Consider the following 16844-nt stretch of genomic DNA (forward strand, 5'->3'; position numbering starts at 1 on the left):
TAGGGCAGGGCTGGGTTTTTTTAAAGCACATCTAACCAACCGAAAGCAGGCGGGACGGTGAGCCCGGGTCAGGTGGGTGCTGGCGGACAGTCGCATCGACGGCTCCGCAGCCGCCTCCCTCCTCTGGCCCCAGCACTGGACAGCGCAGGGTCCCTCCAGGGCCTGGCGGGCCCAGACGCCCCCTCGGGGGGTGCCCCACCGGGCAGGTCTGCCTGGCCCTTGGGTGGGCAGGGCCAGTCTCCTCCCAGCCCCAGCCCCCAGGCGCAGCCCCCCCCCACCCCCCGCAGCCCAAGAAGCTCGACTCTAGGCTTGACTGTGATTGTTTATTGTGGGGGTGGGGGCGGTGGCCGGGGGTTGCGCGGAGTAGCAGCGTCTGCACAGGCACCTCACTGCAAACAGAGGATGTGGGTGGCCTCCTGCCCCCTCCCTGCCTGGCCCCCCTCCTGCCTGACCCCCAAAGCCTGTGTCCCACTGGTCCCCACCGCTGCCTGCTAGCCGGGAGGGTCTCCCGGCCTGGGCGGGGCAGGCGGGGGCCTGCGGGCTCCCTCCTACTCACCTTGGCGACGGCTCACGCACACTGGTCTGTGGGAGAGACAGGACTTGAGGAGCCAGCCCCACCGCCCCCCCGCCCTCCTGGGGCGCTCTGCATCGAGTGCTGAGCTGGGTGGGGGCTCAGGGCCTGGCCCTTGCTCTGGGTCTGGGGTCTCCAGCACCCCCACCCAGCGGCGTCGCCAGCACTCACCTGACTTGGGCAGCAGGGCGCCCTGGCTGGGGTTCAGGCCCACTTGAGACGCCAGCTGCTGCATCTTCTGGGCGCCTTCGGGGTACAGCTCAGGAGCCCGGGCTGCGGGTAGGGGTGGAGAGCAAGGTGGCGGGGGGAGGGCTCTGGGTCTGACGCCGCAGACGGGGGTCCCTGAGGAGACTCTGGGGGACACTGGTTCTGCCACCCACCATAGCCCCGACTTCCTGGCACACATGTGGGTCACCCGCAGACCAGCCCACATCCAGCCCAGAGGAGAGGGTCGGGGCCAGGGGCTCGGCCTGCGGCGGCCACCCACCATAGAGCTGCAGCCAGTTGTTGCTCGCGCCGCCCTTCTGCGTCTGCATGTACAGCACCGCGAAGTGCTGGTAGTCCGTGACGACCACCCGGATGTCGGTCTGGGCCAAGGCTGCGGGCGCAGGACCCCCTCAGGCCAGCACCGGCCCGGGTGGCACCCCCCGTGCAAGCCAGGCCAGGGAGCCCCCCAGCATCCCAGGACCCCAAGCCAGGGCACCCCCCCCAGCACAACCCAGCCCGGGGAGCACCCCAGGACTCCAGGCCAGGGCACCCACCAGTACCCCAGTAAGATGCCCCCACAACCTGGCTCAGGGCACTCTCCCCCACCCTACCTCCACACAACCTGGCCCAGGGTACCCCCAGTGCCCTAGGCCCCCAGCCCCAGCATAGGCCAGACCAGGGCACCCCCCAGGATGGCGGCGCAGACCCCCAGGTCCCATCGCCTCCCACTGGCCCGCTTGGCCGGGCCTCCTGCACCCCCTCCCAGCCTCACCCGCGTCGCTGAACTGCCCGTCCACGGCGCCTCTGGTGTAGGTGGTATCCAGCTTCTGGCACCCGCCGTCAGGCCTGGGGAGGAGCACGTGGCCCTGAGCAGGACCCACCCGCCCAGCACCCCAGGATGCTGTCCAGTCGAGCCAGCGAGTGGCCGCCCCAGTCCCTGGGGCCAGGTGCAGGGGCGCAGGCGCCTCCAGTCTCACAGCCGAGTGGACCCCGGGCCCACAGCTCACAGCGTAGGAGGACACCCCAAGGCCAGCCGGCCCCAGGGAGCAGGCACACTGTGGCCGGCCCTGCGGACCGGTCAGGCCGAGCCCGACCCCCGCTGTGCTGGGAGATTCGGGTTCCTGCTGGCACAAAGGTGACTTTGCCAGGCTCTCGTGGGGTCACTCACGTGGGGTACCCGAACTTGACGGTCAGGTCGCCGTTGGCCGAGGGGGTAATAGACACCACGGGCATCTTCATGTCGTCCTTGGCCTCCTGGAAGCCCTCGTCATCGGACGCCATCCCCACCACGTACCAGACGCCCTGGAACTGCGGGCGGCAGGGAGCGCTGGGGCGGCTGCAGCGCCAGGCAGACTGCCCTGCCAGCCCTCCCTCCTGCGGACAGGGGGCCGCGGGGCTCGCTCTCCCAGCGGACCAAGCCCGGCCTGACTCAGGGGCATGGCCCCCACCAGCCTCCCTGGGGCTGGGAGAAGCCCGGAGGGCACCCTCCAGGGGCGAGGGGGTGGGCTCTGGGGGCCCCTGGCGCACCTGGCTGGCGTCGAAGTTGTCCTGGATGGGGATCTCGGCCTGGCCTGGGCACAGCCCGAGCAGGGCGAGGAAGAAGCCGGTCAGCAGGGTCTGCTGCATGGTGCAGGGGAGGGTGGGCAGGAGAGCTGGGGCGGCCAGACCCAGGAGGCTTTTATGCACCCGTGCTGCCCCGGGGCGCTGGCTCCCGCTGCCAGCGCTGACAGACTGCAGATCGGGTTGTGCCCTGCAGCGGGCCTGGCCCCCCGCCCGCCTGCCCGCCCTGGGCAGGCCCCCAGACGCCCTCCTCCAGGAAGCTCCCCCGGAAGCGCATCCTCAAGAGCGTCCACCCTCCGTGCGGAGGCCCCGGGGGCCCCGGGGCAGGCCACGGTGGACACCACTTGCTGAGCGGGGCAGGCCTGGGACGGCCACTGGGCTGGACGCCCGGGCTGGCAGGAGGTAGGCCCGGGCTGTACAGGGATCCATGGCCCTGGCCAGCAGGGTGGGGGCCGCCAGGCAGCCACGCCATTGGCCTTTCCCGCGTGGCGGATGATCACTCCAGCCAACTTCCTCGTTGTCCCCAGGAACCCCTGCCTCGGCCCTGATCCTGCTAATCCTGCGCCTTCAGAAGCCGGCAACGCACGGCCCCCCGGGCCAGGCCCCCACCCCCCACCGGGGCCGAGGGAGCGCGGGCACCGGACCCAAGCCGGCCTGGCTGCGGCCGAGGGAGCGTGGCGGCGCGGGCGGCCCCCCGGCGCCCAGGCCTGGGCCCCGCGGTCAGGTGCAGGGGCCGCCGGCGCTGACAGTCTCGCAGGGGAGCCGACTCCACACCGACAGCAGGACACCCCAGGGCAGCCGGGCCCGGGGAGCAGGCACGCCGGGGCCGGGCCCGAGCCCTGATGTGCGGGGGACGCAGACCGACAGACAGAGCAGGCGGACGACCGCGTCCAAAGTTTATTTCTCAGCCGGATGAAGCCGCGGGCAGGGGTGGGGGGAGGCAGGCGGGGGGCTTGGGGCCTGGAGGAAAAGCGCTAGCCGGGTCCTGGGGGCCGAGGGCACCGGCCGGGGGGCCTGTCGTGGGCACAGCTCCTCTCGGGTCCAGCGTCCAGTCTGAGGCCGCCCCTGCTCCAGAAGCCTCCGTGGTCTCTTCGGCCTGTGGGCTCCCCGGGCCCCCCACAGCCCCACCCCACCCCTTCTCGCCCCAGAAGCCTTAGGGCAGCTCGGTGGAGTCCCCCTGCCCTGGGAACCGGGGTCTGCCTGGGCCCACCCTGCTCCCTGCACCAGCCGCGCCCGCTTGCCCACCCGCCCCCAGGTGCCCGGCCCTGCGCAGCCCCAGGGAGGGCCGTGTCTGGAGGGGCCGCTGCACCGCGGGCGGGCGGGGCGCGCGAAGCCCCTCACTCACCTACTCGGGCTCCTCCAGGCACTTATCTGCCAGGAAAGAGCCAGTCGGCTGCCTGCGCCCCCTCCCCGCACCCCTGGGGAGTGAACCCCCAAACAGAGCCTCCTTTGCACCCCACCGTCCCAGCCCCCCTGGCCCTGCTCCTCCACCTTGCCCCAGAGCCCCGGTCTGGTCAGCGCCCCGTGGGCCTGGGCAGTGCCGCTGGCCCCACCAGGCCGGGGCCCCCGAGTCCCAAGGGCACGGGGCTCTGCGCAGGGGGCGGCCGCGGGCGGGAGGCCCAGCACAGGGACGGCCAAGCCCACACAGGGCCCGGGGCCGCGGAGCCCAGCCCGCCTCCCAGCCCGCCTCCCCGGAAGCGGTGCCCGCCCCAGATTAGCGCCCTCACCCGGCGGCGGCAGCAGGACAATGGCCTCCTCTGTGAAGCCTCGGGCCTTGGCAAAGGCGGTGAACTTCTCCTCCAGGGCGGGCCCGGGGCTCTGGCTGCGGCCTGGGCAGGAGGGGGCCTCAGAGGGTCTGCGCCCCCCCGCCCCCCCCCGGGCCGCGGCACCTACTGTAGAGCGTGGCCATGCGGAAGTCCAGCCCGGGGCTCTCGGTGTAGAGCAGCGCGTAGCGCCCGTAGTCCGTCTCCGCCACCCCCAGCTCGTGGGTGCTGCCCTTGTCTGGGGCCGCGGGACAGCGGGGTTGGGCGCCTGCTCCTCCCCGCCTGGGAGAGGGGCGCCCTGCTGGGCGGGGCCGGCCCCCTCCCCCCCAGGGCGGACAGCCGCCCCCCACTTCCTGGCTGCACAGCCAGGGAACACTCGGGGTCCAGTGTCAGATGTCTTGGGGCGTCAAGAACCACGTCCATCAGAAAATTAGGGGTTCCCGGTGCAGCCAAACCTCCCGGGCCGGCTCCCGGAGGGCACCACCCCCGGGTCAGCGGGGAGCGGGCGGCCGGGACACCCGGGCAGGAGGAGCTGGGGACACACCCTCAGGGGCTGGAGGGGCCGGGGCTGGGAGAAGGGGGGGCAGACGCGGGCCCCGGCCGGGCTCGGACTCGCGGACCCCAGGGGCCTCCAGGCCGCCCCCTGAGCCGGGCGGGGCGCGGGTGTGGCCCCGGGCGGCCACTCACAGGGGCTGGTGTAGCTGTAGCGGCCGGCGGCGGCCGAGGGGCGCAGCAGCATCGTGCGGGTCTCACACTGGTTCTTCCTGCGGGGGGTCAGGCTCCGGGTCAGGGGTCGACCCGCGGGTCACCCTCCGGGTCCAGGGTCACCTGGGGAGGTCCCGGGACTGCGGCCGGGGTGGGGCGAGCTGGTCCCCGGGAGCCCGGCCGCCGTCCCACCTGAGGAAGGTGACGGTCACGTTGAGGCCGCCGTCCTCGGCCGGGGTCACCTCCGACCTGCACACGAACAGCTTTGCCTTCTTCTCCCGGAGCCAGCTCGAGTTGGAGGCGAGGCCCGTGGTGAACCAGCGCCCCAGAAACTGTGGCGAACGAGTCCCCGGGTGGGCCTGGGCCGGGCGAGACCCTCCGGGATGACCTGCGCGGGCGCCCGGCCCGGCCCGGCCCCCCCGCCCCGCCGAGGCCCGCCTGGGGTGGGCCCCGCGGGCTCCGCCTGGCTCCCGGCTGTGGGGTCTAGCGAAGCTCGGGAGGGGCCGCGGGCGCACCCCGAGGGCCGGTGTGGGGCGTGCTCTCCCCAGGGTCCCCGAGCGCCGCCCCCGACCCCCCGCTCAGGCCGGAGCCGTGCCGGGACCCGGGGCGGGGAGGAGGGTGCTGTCCGCTCCCCGCTCTGTGCCCGGAGGGGCGAGCGCGCCCACGGGTCTGCCTGTGCCCGCGCGTGGGCGTGCCAGCGAGGCCCCTCCGGGCAGCCTCCGCGGGTGCCCGGCCCACCCTGGCTCAGCCCTGGGCCGCTCCCCCTTCCCGGGGAGACAGCTGGGCCGAGGAGAGAGCCCCCTCCCCGACAGAGCCCTGTCCTGCCTCAGGGCCCGTGGGGGGAGCCCTCACCTTGTCCTGCTGGAAGTTGGGCTGCAGGGGCACCTGGGCCTGGGTCTGGAGGACCCCCAGCAGGACCCCCAGCAGGACCAGCCCCCGCCACAGCCTGTGCCGAGCAGCCATTCTCCCCGCGCGGGACTGTCCCAGGCCTGGGGCCAGCAGTGTGTCCGGGGCCAGGGAGGCTGCGGGAGGAGCAGAGGCTCCGGGGAGACCCCTATTTATGGGCCTGCCTTGGCCTCCGACCAGGGCCGGGGCCAGCCCACTGGAAGCGCGTGATGCTGGCGCCGGCAGCGCCTCCGGCCAGCCTCGGCCCAGCCTCCCGCAGAGCTTATGTAAGAGCTCCGGCCGCTGACCCCCGGACCGCGCTGCGGGCGGGCCAGGCAGAGGCCCCTGCCGGTGGCGCTCAGGGCCCCAGAGGCCCGCCGCGGAGCCGGGGGCAGGTCTTGGGGGCTCTGTTGGCGCCCGGCTGCGGCCGGCACGCCTCCTCTCTGGGCCCCGACCCGGGAGGGCGCAAAGCCCGGCTTGCTCCGAAAGGCCCGGTGGCCCCGGGGGTGCGTGAAGCCTGGGCCAAGGTAAAGAAACCGAATCTGCCCCGACAGGGAGCGGGCCTCAGCCACCGGGCCCCGCTGGTGCCTCCCCCGGTCGGCCCGGGCCTCCAGGCCGGGCACAGGCCCATCCCTCCCTCGTGACCGCTGCCACCCTGGCCGTGCCGCCCGGGTGCGGTTCTGCTCACGCACAGCATCTTCCCCAGAAGAGGACACAGGTCCCCCGGCCACCTCACGGAGGGCCGCCTCCCTCCAGAAGCCTCCCTGGGTTGGTGGCCGTCTCAGAGGTCCTGGGCTTTGTCCACAACTGGCACGTGTTCCCCAGCCCTCTGCTCCTGCCCGAGGCCGCTGCTGGGGGTCAGGGGGTCAACAGCTCTGACCAAGGTGAGTGGGGTGGGTGTGAACCTGGGCTGGGGGCCTGGAGGGCGCGGCTCTGATCCTGGAGGGAGATGGAGCTGGGAGGAGTTGCAGTGGGGGACGGGGGCTGGTCACCTCCAGGCATGGCCGCAGCCCACAGGCGGCCTAGGCTGTCTGGGCCTGGCACTTGCCCGGAAGCTGGACCCTTGGCAGCCTGGCCTCTGGTTTGGAACGGCCCCAGGACTGTCTGCAAATGGCTGGGAAGAGGCGTGGGGTCGGGTTGGCGCCCACCTGGGCTGGCAGGCCAGGCCCCACGCACAGGTCCTGTGGGCCTGACCTCAGCCCCCGCGGGCGCTGCCCCAGCTGGGCCCTCTGGGAGTGTTGCCAGTGGCCCAGGTGCAGATCTGGGCGCCTTTCAGGGTGGCAGGGACAGGAGAGGAATACAAGGGGAGGTTGGGCCTGTGCTCTGGATGCTGGCTCAGCCCTGGCGCCCCTCGGCCAGGGCGGTGCCACGACTCCCTCAGGCGAGGCCCCTGGGCTGGGGGGGCTCTTGAGCAGTGGAGCGTCCTGAAGGGCCCTTTGAAACCTTCCCTCCAGGGCACCTTCGGGGTCAGCCCTACCTGGCCAGGAGGAGGGGACGGCCCATGCCCCTCTTGAAATTGGGCCAGTGTGTGCCCAGGGCCAGCTGCGAGGAAGGCGGCGGGACAGAGCTGGCCAGTCCACGGCTGCACCTGGCCCCGGGGGCTTCTGGGCTCTGGAGCTCAAGGCTGCCCCTACGTGGGGTCCCGCACGGGATGCTCTCCGAGCCTCTGCCCGGTGCAGGCTCTTCACGCCAGCCCAGGAAGCCTGAGGTGCCCCACTGGCAGGGCGGGGGGTGGGGGCGCAGCGGGAGGCTGGGGCCCGGGAGGGGGCTCTTGGTCACGGCCAGCAACGGCCTGCCCTGTCCCTTCCGGGTCCCACCTGGAGGGGTGCCTGCCAGACCTGTGCCCAGGAGGGCCTGGGCCTGAGCTCCCATCTCCCCGGCCCCCGCCCACCCTGCACCCCCCCCCCAGGGGCTGTGCCCATGCGAGGACTCGGTGTCTCCTGGGCCAAGAGCCCTGAGGAGACCCCCGCTGGGAGGCGGCTGAGCCGCGCCTGGTCCCAGTCCCGGGCAGGGGGCAGGAGGCCACGGACTGCCGGTCACTCCCCGGGTCCAGTCTGGGCCGGCACCGTCCGCTGCACTCCTGTCCGGACACCCAGCTCACGTCGGCTCCTCGGTCTCCCGGGCTCTCCCGACACACCCGCGGCCCAGCGGCCAGTGCTCGGGCACACCTGGTCGGTCCCACGGGCGGCATGGGGTCTCAGGGCAGTTGTAAACCCAGGCCTGGGGTCAGGAGACGGTCAAGGTCACAAAAGATGACAGCGCCCAGGGAGGAGCACCTGAGCCTCCACCGGGGCCCCCTGGAGCAGCAGGTCTCAGGAGGCCGCAGAGAGGGGGTGGCAGCTGGGCCCTTGCAGTGTGTGCAGGGGCTAAGGGAACCGGCCCTTCCCAAGGCCAGGTGGGACAAGGCCTTATCCCTGCCCACGGCCACACACGCCTGCCAAACCCGGGCCCTGGACACGCCAGCCCACGGCCACACACGCCAGCCCACGCCCGGGCCCTGGTCACGCCTGCCCACGGCCACACACGCCTGCCAAACCCGGGCCCTGGACACGCCAGCCCACGGCCACACACGCCAGCCCACGCCCGGGCACTGGACACGCCTGCCCACAACGCACACATGCCTTCCCACGCCCGGGCCCTGGACACGCCTGCCCACGGCCACACACGCCAGCCCACGCCCGGACCCTGGTCACGCCAGCCCACGGCCACACACGCCAGCCCACGCCCGGACCCTGGTCACGCCAGCCCACGGCCACACACGCCAGCCCACGCCTGGGCCTGGTCACGCCAGCCCACGGCCACACACGCCAGCCCACGCCCGGGCACTGGACACGCCTGCCCACGGCCACACACGCCTGCCCACGCCCGGGCCCTGGACACGCCTGCCCACGGCCACACACGCCTGCCCATGCCCGGGCCCTGGACATGCCTGCCCACGGCCACACACGCCTGCCAAACCCGGGCCCTGGACACGCCAGCCCACGGCCACACACGCCAGCCCACGCCCGGGCCCTGGTCACGCCAGCCCACGGCCACACACGCCAGCCCACGCCCGGGCCCTGGTCACGCCAGCCCACGGCCACACACGCCAGCCCACGCCCGGGCACTGGACACGCCTGCCCACGGCCACACACGCCTGCCCACGCCCGGGCCCTGGACACGCCTGCCCACGGCCACACACGCCTGCCCACGCCCGGGCCCTGGACACGCCTGCCCACGGCCACACACGCCTGCCAAACCCGGGCCCTGGACACGCCAGCCCACGGCCACACACGCCAGCCCACGCCCGGGCCCTGGTCACGCCTGCCCACGGCCACACACGCCAGCCCACGCCCGGGCCCTGGTCACGCCTGCTCACGGCCACACACGCCTGCCCACGCCCGGGCCCTGGACACGCCTGCCCACGGCCACACACGCCTGCCCATGCCCGGGCACTGGACACGCCTGCCCACACCCCACACACGCCTGCCCTCACCCCACGTGGCAGCACTGGACCACCTGGGACCTGAATCCTGCTGCTTGGTTGTTACCAGACCCAGGGAGGGCCATGTTCTTATTTTGTTTACCTCCCGCGGGTCCCGTGCCCCAGTGTGTAGCCTCTGGACACCAGGTGCTGTGGGGACCGTGGTGAAGCCTGACCGGCTCACCAGCTCAGGCACCTCGTTTCGGTGCAGTTTCCTGCGTGCGCAGAGGCAGAGCCAGTGGGGCTGCGGGGCGCCTGTAGGGTGGCACTGAGCCAGGCGCCCACGGAACGCTGCTGACGGGGTCAGAAGCCCTGGGACCGCCTGGCACAGCCACCTCAACTGGGCACTTGGTCTTCATTTTGAGTAATTAAATTTCTAGTTTCCCAGGCGCAGCACAGGCCCTTCCGGGCCATCTGGCGAGCCCAGCGCCCCACTCTCTGCTCTGGGGGAGGGGGGGTTTCTTCCCTGTCCCTCCCTGCAGGGGTGGCTGGAAGCCCAGAGCCTGCTGAGCCCCCCTCGCTTGCCCACAGCATGGCGCGCCCCACCCCCGCCACTTCCCCACCCCTGCCCCCGCTGGCAGAGGCTCCCGCACAGCCTGGGTTGCCCTAAGGTGGGTGCCCGGGCATCCTTCCCGGCCCTCCCGCCTGGCGCCGCTCCCCCACTGCTCTCTCCTTCCTGCCCACGCTGCTTTCGGTGGGGTGGGGGGAACGCAGGCAGTGCCTGTGCTCTGTGTTCCTGCCCAGAGGACATCGCGGCCCTGGCCCCCGGCCGCGGGAGGTCACGCTCCCACCCTGGACGGAGCAGTCTGTCCTGGCGACACGGGCGTGGGACCGGACACAGGCGACAGCACTGGCCTCTGCCCTGGCCTGGGGTGCCAACAGGGCTGGGGGGCTGGGAGCCGGGAGGTGACGTCCAGAACCCACTGGGAGCTGGTGGCCAGGCAGGCATACTGCCCACCGCCTCCACTCCTGCCCCCTAGATGTCCCATCTTGGGTGGCAGGACCTGAGGAAAGTGGGGCCCACTGAGCCCTCCAGTCCCTGCAGAGGCGGAGACCGCCCCGTGCCAGGACAGCGCATAAAGAGGGCATCTGGGGCCACCCTCCGCAGGCAGTCCTGCCTGCCCTGGCCAGGATGGGGCCTCACCAGGCCATGTGGATGGCACTCTCCTTGCTGACAGCCCTGAAGGGTCAGCCCCTCCAGCCCCACAGGCCAGGATCAGCGGTCAGCACGGTCTTGTCAAGCTTCGACGGAGCCCAGGTCTGGGGGGGTGGGGGGCCGGTCCAAGCACAGGGGTGGGGAGAGCAGGCTGGCCAGCTCTGCTGTGACCCGGCCCTACTCTCAGTGCCCCCACCCCCCCATGGACACTCCCGAGCCCCTATAGAAAAGGACCTGGACCACCTTCCTGGCTCAGCTGTTCCCTCCCGCAAACCCCGCAGTCCCTGCAAGGTGGGACCGCCTCAGAGCCGCTGCACAGGTGGGGAAACAGGCGCAGGAAAGCCGGGGTCACCCGGTCCCTGCCAGACCAGGGCAGCCTCAGTGTGCAGGCCAGTGGGGGCTACGCCTGGTCAGGGTGTCCAGGCGACCCCGGTTTCTGCCCACCCCCAGCGCCCTGTAGTTCCAGGGGACATGGTACGTGCTGGGCCTGGGGGGCAACACCCTCAGGCGGGAGGACAGGTCTGTGCTGAGGCCTTTCACCGCGACCTTTGAGAGGAAACAGGACGGCAGCCTGGAGGTGGTGTATGCCATGAGACGGTGAGTGGGCATGGGGCCTGTGCCTGGGTGCCCCCGACAAGCCCCCCTCAGTCCTGGTGCCACGTTCTCCTGAGCACCCCCATGTGAAATCTAGCATGGGCTGCCGGTGACCTCACCAGTTCTGGGGCGCACACGAGAGAGGACAGGCATTACTGGGTCACCGACTGGGGAGGGCCTGAGGGCTAATGGAGATCAGGAACAGCTGGATCCAGCAGTTTCAAACACAGAGGTCAGGGCCTGGTCAGCCCCCACTCAGTTCTGCCTGTCCCTGAGCTCTCAGGTAGGTCGCTGTTCTCAGGGACAAGATGCTGTCCTGAGCTTATCACCCCGCCAGGGTCCCCTCCAGAAGGGTGGGGTCGCAGACCAGCTTGGCAAAGGCCTCCCTGCTCAAGCCCTGTGTGGTCCACTTCAACCCCTGCTGCCGGGTGGCAGGGCTCTGGCGGCCGCCAGGAAGAAGCATCTGCCCCCTGGTGGAGAAGGGGGTGCAGCAACGCTGGGAGAGCCACGGCGGGGGCCAGGGGCCTCCCCTAGCCGCAGGGGAGGCCCTGTGGCAGGGCAGCAGGGGCACCTGCTCCCCGGGAGGCTCGCCAAGTCCAGGGGCTGGGCCCCGCCCACACTTCAGACCACGATCCCGCTGGACAAACAGCTCGATTCTCTCGGGGCACACCTGGGGCCAGCCCCCTCACCCCAGAGAGGCTGGAGGGCCAGGGCCCAACCCGCTTCCGGAACCTTCCGCTCTGCCCAACCCCTCCCACAGGGGCCAGCACTGTGTCACCTGGTCGTATGTGCTGACGCCGGAGGCCCAGACGGGGCGGTTCTCCGTGAATGGCAGCAGGGGTGAGGCGGCGGGAGGGGGGCTGGCGGGAGGCGCCGCGGGAGGGCCCTGACCCAAGGCGGCGCCCAGACCCCGAGCAGGTCCAGGTCTTCCACACCGACTACGCCACCTTCGCCATGATGTTCTCCCAGCGCCGGGCGGGCGGCCAGAGCATCCTGCGGGCCCAGCTGCTGTGTGAGCCCGGCCTCCGGCCTCCGGGGCGGGCGGGCGGGCGGGGGGCGCGGGGCCGCTCCCGGCTCACCGGCGCGCTCGCTGGGCAGGCAGGCGGTGGGCGCTGGGCTTCTGGCCGCTGAACAACTTCATCTGCCTGCTCCGGAGGCTGGGCCTCTCCCCGGACAACCTCGTCTTCCCGGGCCTGCCAGGTCTCAGGCTGCGGCCCAGCCCCGCCCCGCCCCTGCCCCTCAAAAGCCGGGGAGTCCTGTGGGTAGGCACAGCCCACGGGGGTCCACCCGATGCTCCCTGAGACCCAGAGAGCTCCCCGGAGCACCCACCGGGCTGGTGCGCGGCCGTCCTGGGTCTCCCGCCCTGGACGCCCCCCCCAGGCCCGGCCCCTCCCTGGACGCCCCCCACCTGCCCGCCCACGGCGGCCGCCACCAGGTCCCTGTGGGTGGACGCCGCGGGCCCTCCCCCAGCTTGGCCGCCCTGGGCCGCCGGCGCGGGGGTGTCGGTCCACCAGGGGCGCGGGCCGGGGCTGCCCACCGGGCCTGGGCCCACGGGGGGGGCCCCAGGGTCTGGCTCAGGCCGCCTCCCCACGTCAGGGGCCGCGCACACGTGCTCACGCGGCCTCGTCCACGACAGCGCTGAGGTGGAGGCAGAACATCTGTCCGGAGCAGAAGCCCTGAGGCCGGGACAGCGACCAGGCTGCGCCGAGCCGCCGGGGGTGGGGGCTGTGCGGCTGCGGAACCGCCAGGCCCCGGCTAATAAACCCTCTGAATGAGCCGCCCCTGCGTGCGAGCGGGTGCCCCTGGCGCCGCGCGGGGTCCGGGCCGGGCCTTGGAGCCGGGGCGCTCAGGCGGGAGGCGCCGGGCCCAGCTGCGCGGGGCTGTCCCTACGGGCAGGGCCCCCACAGGCGCCTCCGCGGGGCCCACAGTCCGCGGCTGTGGGGCAGGGCAGGGAGCCAGAGGCCCTGAGATGGTCCCGGCTGGTCTCCAGAAGCCAGGGCAGGAGGACCAGGGGCGGGAGTCGGGTGGGTGGGAGGCCGTGGAGGGGCGTCTGGGGGCCCCCAGAGCAGCAGAGCCACGCATCCCCCTTGGGGCAGCGGCAGGCCTCCCCTTCCCGGTGGGTGGACAGAGCCCCCCTGGCCCGAGCGGGCGGCCCCGGGAGGGGTGGAGGACCTGTGGTCAGCCCCGGGCCAGGCCCGGCCTCCCTCTCCTTTGTGGCTCCTCCCGGCTCCGGCGAGTCCTTCGGGCACCATCTCCCCTTTCCGTTAGTAACTTACTTTGTTTTGCTTAAACCCTTGTGGCTGGGTTCCGGGGCGCAGCCCCCAGGCCGCAGGTCCCTGAGGGCCCCCTGCAGGGTGCAACCCCCGTGCCCCGGTCAGGGCTGGCCGCCCCTCCCGAGGGGCCCGGCTCTCCTCCCGCAGCGCCAGGGGCTCTCCCTGACCGCGGCTCGGCCCCGGGACCTGCCCGCGGCGGGCAGAGGATGTGCCCCAGGTGGAGACGGCGTCCGGGGCCGGCCCGAGTCTGAGCAGGGGTGCCGGGGCGCGGGGCGCCGCCAGGGTCTGGGCGCGGGGCTGTCCGCCGCGGTCCCCCGGGGCTGGCCGGGGAAGCGGGTGATTCCGGCCCGGCAGTGGCCCCCGGGGCCCCTCAGCAGGGCCGCCCCGCATCCCGAGTGGACGGTGTCCATGTGGGAGGGCGGGGCGAGTCACCGAGGTCACCGCGTGGGGCGTCTGGCCGCGAGGCTTGGGCGCTCCAGCTCCTGGGCTGGGCCACAGGACTTGGGGGCTGCGGGTGCGAGGGAGGGCAGCGGCGCCTCTGTGGCCTGGCTTCTGGGCGGTGCCCGGGGCGCAGGGCGGAGAGCGCCCGGGGTGCAGGAGCTGGCCGTCCTCAGGCCTTCCGCCCCAGCCCCTTGGCCACCAGCGGGCTGGACAGGCTGGTTGGCTGGAAAGGGACAGACCTGTCCTGCCTGTGTCCCCCGGAAGGCGCCGCCTTCTTGCCTGTGGGACTAGGGAGCACCCAGGGGCCACGGCGGGGGGATGTGGGGTTCTGGGACTGACTGCAGGTGGCGGGGAGGGTCCCTCGGTCCCTCCCCCAACAGGCAGTTCTTGGGCGCCCTCAAATGTCCCAGAGCCCGCCTCGCCGCCGCCGCCCCCTGCAAGCAGCAGCTCCCGGGAAGGGCCCGCAGGGGGCCAGAGAGGGGCCCCACACGGTTGCTGCCCCCCCATGCAGGACGGGCCCTCACTGTACTTGGCCGCGGAGCCCAGAGGCCTGAGCTCCAGCCGCCAGGAGCAGGGGGCGGGGCGGAGCGTCCTCACCGCAGGCCCCCCACGACCCTCCACTCCGCCCAGCCGGGGAGCCCCGACGCCCCTCCCTCGGGCCCCCCGCGCCCATCAAGTCCCCCGCGGGTGGGCTCCGCTCGGGGGTGGGGGCTCGATCCCGCGGCGTCTCTAGGCCCCGGCCCGGCCCACCCGTGGGCGCTGCCGCCTCGCCCACCGCCGTGAGACCCTGCACCCCCACACCGGGGAGACCGAGGCCGCAGCCGCCGGCCAGGCTGAGGGCAGAGGCCCTCGGCGGACAGTGAGCAGAACACCCCATTTCCCACACTTCGCGGTGAGGCGCGGCGGTCAGTCAGGAAACGACAGCCGTGTTTAGCGGGTTCGCGCCGTAGACGCCCCGCCGCCGGCCGCCTTCCCCGGAAGGTCACACTCGCCGCGGCGGCCCCCGAGCCACGAGGGACACCCCACGCACGCGCCCAGGCGGGCAGCACCCCCCCAGCCTGGGGCAGCTGGAACGCGCGCCCCTCGGGACCCCTGTGCCTGCCTCTGCCCTCCGCCCGGGCCGACCTGGGGGGAGGGAGGGAGGGGAGCTCAGCTGACATCCATGTTGGCCAAGAACTTTGGGCCTCCTGGGGTCCCTCTGTGCCCCCCCAGCCCTCTGCTTTGTGGTCCTCGTCCTGCCTGGGCCCCGTGAGGGACAGGCAGGTGGGCCCGGGCCCTGGGGAGAAGGGAACCCCACGGACGGCCCACTTGACACCCTTGGAGCCCCCTCCAGGCTGCACGGGGGACGCTGTGACCCCGCTTCAGCTCCGCCCCTCCCTCCCACAGGCTGGGGCTGGGGGGCCGGGGAGGGGCTCCCGTGAAGGAAGGAGGCGGCAGCCAGATGCGGGTGTTTAATGAGGCGGCGCCCCACTGGGGCCAAGGGAGGGTCCGGGGGGCTGGGCCCGGGCTCACAGGGGTGCGGCGGCGCCCCCACCTCCAGTCTCCCTCCTGGTCGCGTCTGCCTGCGGCTCACCGGCGGCCAGTCACCTCTGCACACAGAGCCGCTCAGTCAGGCGCTCGGGCGCCCCCTCCACGCCCGCCGGCGCGGCCACTCACCGTCCAGGACGTGGAACTGGTCGGCAGCCTCGCAGAAGCCTGGGGTGGGCGGGGTCAGGGGTCAGGGGTCAGGGCTCGGGGTGGCCGGCCACAGCCGGGCGGCGGGCGGGCAGGCGCCTCTCACCGTAGGCGGGGAAGAACAGGATGTGGTCCTCCGTCAGGTTGGCCCCCTGGACCCGCTGCTCGAAGGTGCTCAGGACGGAGTCGCCCGCGGGGAGGGAGCGGACTGTGGGCAGACGGGCTGCTGGGTCCCGGACTGAGCGCCCGTGCCGTGCCCAGCGCCGTCCCCCTGCCCTGCCCCCCACCCTGGGCCCTGCTGGGCAGGAGAGGGTGGGGACGGGGAGAGGCTCCGTGTCCCTCTGGCTCGCCGGCCGGGGCCGCACCGTACAGCTTCACCGACAGCCGCCGGGCGCGCTCCAGGTACAGGACCGCGAAGTCCCCGTAGTCCGTCTCCCCGACGACCACGTCCACCGGCCCACGGGCACCTCGGGCTGGGCAGAGGGGGCTCAGCGCGCTGGCCGCCCGGCCGCCCTCCCCCCGGCCCTTGCCTCACCTTGGAGCAGGAAGCGGCCGGGCACCCCTGTGCCTCCATAGAGCTGCCGCACTTGCCAGCAGATCCCGTCCCTGGACGTGCGGTGTGGGCAGAGGGACAGAGGTCTTGGGGACCCCAACCCCAGGGGCCATGCAGGACACTGGTCGGGGCCATGCTGGAGTGGTGTCGCAGCCAGAGTGGAGTGGGGAAAGGTGGGGCCGGGGCAGGGGCCAGGTGGGGCTGGGGTGGGACTCACAGCTTCCGGAGGGTGCTGACGGCCATGGCTGAGCGCTGGGGCACCACGTGCAGCGCGGTGGCCTCAGCCCGGTGGCCCTGCTCCTGCAGGTTGCGGCACGAGGAGGCCACGGCCACGAGGTGCCACGTCCCTGCAAACTGGGTCCAGGGCTCGTGAGGGCACGTGGTCCACTGGGGCCTGACTCCACCAAAGCTGGGTGCCAGAACCCCCTTCCCCAAGTCTACCTGCTGAGCATCGAAGTTGGCCTTGGGCTGGATGGTGCTGATGGGGGACGGGGGCCGAGGGGGTCGGCGAGCCCTCTGGGCCAAGGACCCCGGGGCCAGGAGCAGAGTCAAGAGGAGTGCAGTCCTGGGGGACAGCATGGCGGTGGCAGCAGCAGTGATGAGGCTGGGAGAGGGCAGGACAGGGTGGCCACGACCAGGGTCAGAGTCCATTGGCCAGTGCCACCCAGGAGGTCCGTGACCATCTTCCGGCCTCCCCAAACTGCCACCGCGGGCCAGGGCGCCCTCCGCCCCCGTGAGCTCGCCCTGGAATCCTGCCTGGCCCTGCACTTCCTGCAGGGCCCTGGCACCACCGCTTGTGTACAAAGCTGGAAGTGACCTCTGGCTCCTTGGCCACAACCCCACTCTGGATTTCCACTCTATCCAGGGTTCAGCCTTTGCACATTTTTACTGGTAAACCAGCACTAGCCCTTTAAACAGAAGTGGGCTTCTGCCCGCAGGCGAGAGCTCCTGACGGGAGGGATCCGGACGCCTCCTGCTCAGGGACCAACAACCCTGAGA

At 72.7% G+C, this 16844-nt stretch overlaps 4 protein-coding genes across 4 annotated transcripts; 1 reads left to right on the forward strand and 3 right to left on the reverse strand.

Moving 5' to 3' along the window:
* Positions 1-319: 319 nt before the first annotated feature.
* LCNL1 (lipocalin like 1) lies at positions 320-2446 on the reverse strand. Its single transcript, XM_037495397.2, has 7 exons — positions 2306-2446; positions 1947-2086; positions 1551-1624; positions 1059-1169; positions 743-844; positions 557-582; positions 320-389 (listed from the first exon to the last, which is right to left on the reverse strand). Exons 1-6 carry the CDS (start codon positions 2402-2404, stop codon positions 569-571), a joined length of 540 nt encoding a protein of 179 aa, XP_037351294.1. The 5' UTR covers positions 2405-2446; the 3' UTR covers positions 320-389; positions 557-568.
* A 759-nt stretch (positions 2447-3205) lies between these two features.
* Positions 3206-5893, reverse strand: PTGDS (prostaglandin D2 synthase). The gene is made up of 7 exons (XM_037492737.2): positions 5659-5893; positions 4999-5138; positions 4789-4865; positions 4232-4339; positions 4066-4167; positions 3684-3709; positions 3206-3403 (listed from the first exon to the last, which is right to left on the reverse strand). Exons 1-6 carry the CDS (start codon positions 5767-5769, stop codon positions 3684-3686), a joined length of 564 nt encoding a protein of 187 aa, XP_037348634.1. The 5' UTR covers positions 5770-5893; the 3' UTR covers positions 3206-3403.
* A 28-nt stretch (positions 5894-5921) lies between these two features.
* On the forward strand, positions 5922-12631 carry LCN12 (lipocalin 12). The gene is made up of 10 exons (XM_054689494.1): positions 5922-6218; positions 6398-6575; positions 7146-7422; positions 10592-10601; positions 10771-10907; positions 10959-10963; positions 11226-11744; positions 11812-11916; positions 12003-12104; positions 12541-12631. The coding sequence occupies exons 1-10, from the start codon at positions 5922-5924 to the stop codon at positions 12582-12584; spliced, it is 1674 nt and encodes a 557-aa protein (XP_054545469.1). The 3' UTR covers positions 12585-12631.
* A 119-nt stretch (positions 12632-12750) lies between these two features.
* On the reverse strand, positions 12751-16717 carry C8G (complement C8 gamma chain). The gene is made up of 7 exons (XM_037495412.2): positions 16287-16717; positions 16063-16199; positions 15828-15898; positions 15658-15765; positions 15399-15500; positions 15275-15313; positions 12751-12839 (listed from the first exon to the last, which is right to left on the reverse strand). Exons 1-7 carry the CDS (start codon positions 16494-16496, stop codon positions 12751-12753), a joined length of 756 nt encoding a protein of 251 aa, XP_037351309.1. The 5' UTR covers positions 16497-16717.
* Positions 16718-16844: the final 127 nt, after the last annotated feature.

Source organism: Talpa occidentalis, unplaced genomic scaffold (assembly GCF_014898055.3).
Source record: "Talpa occidentalis isolate TD23 unplaced genomic scaffold, MPIMG_talOcc4v2.1 talOcc4.7, whole genome shotgun sequence".
NCBI lineage: Eukaryota > Metazoa > Chordata > Mammalia > Eulipotyphla > Talpidae > Talpa > Talpa occidentalis.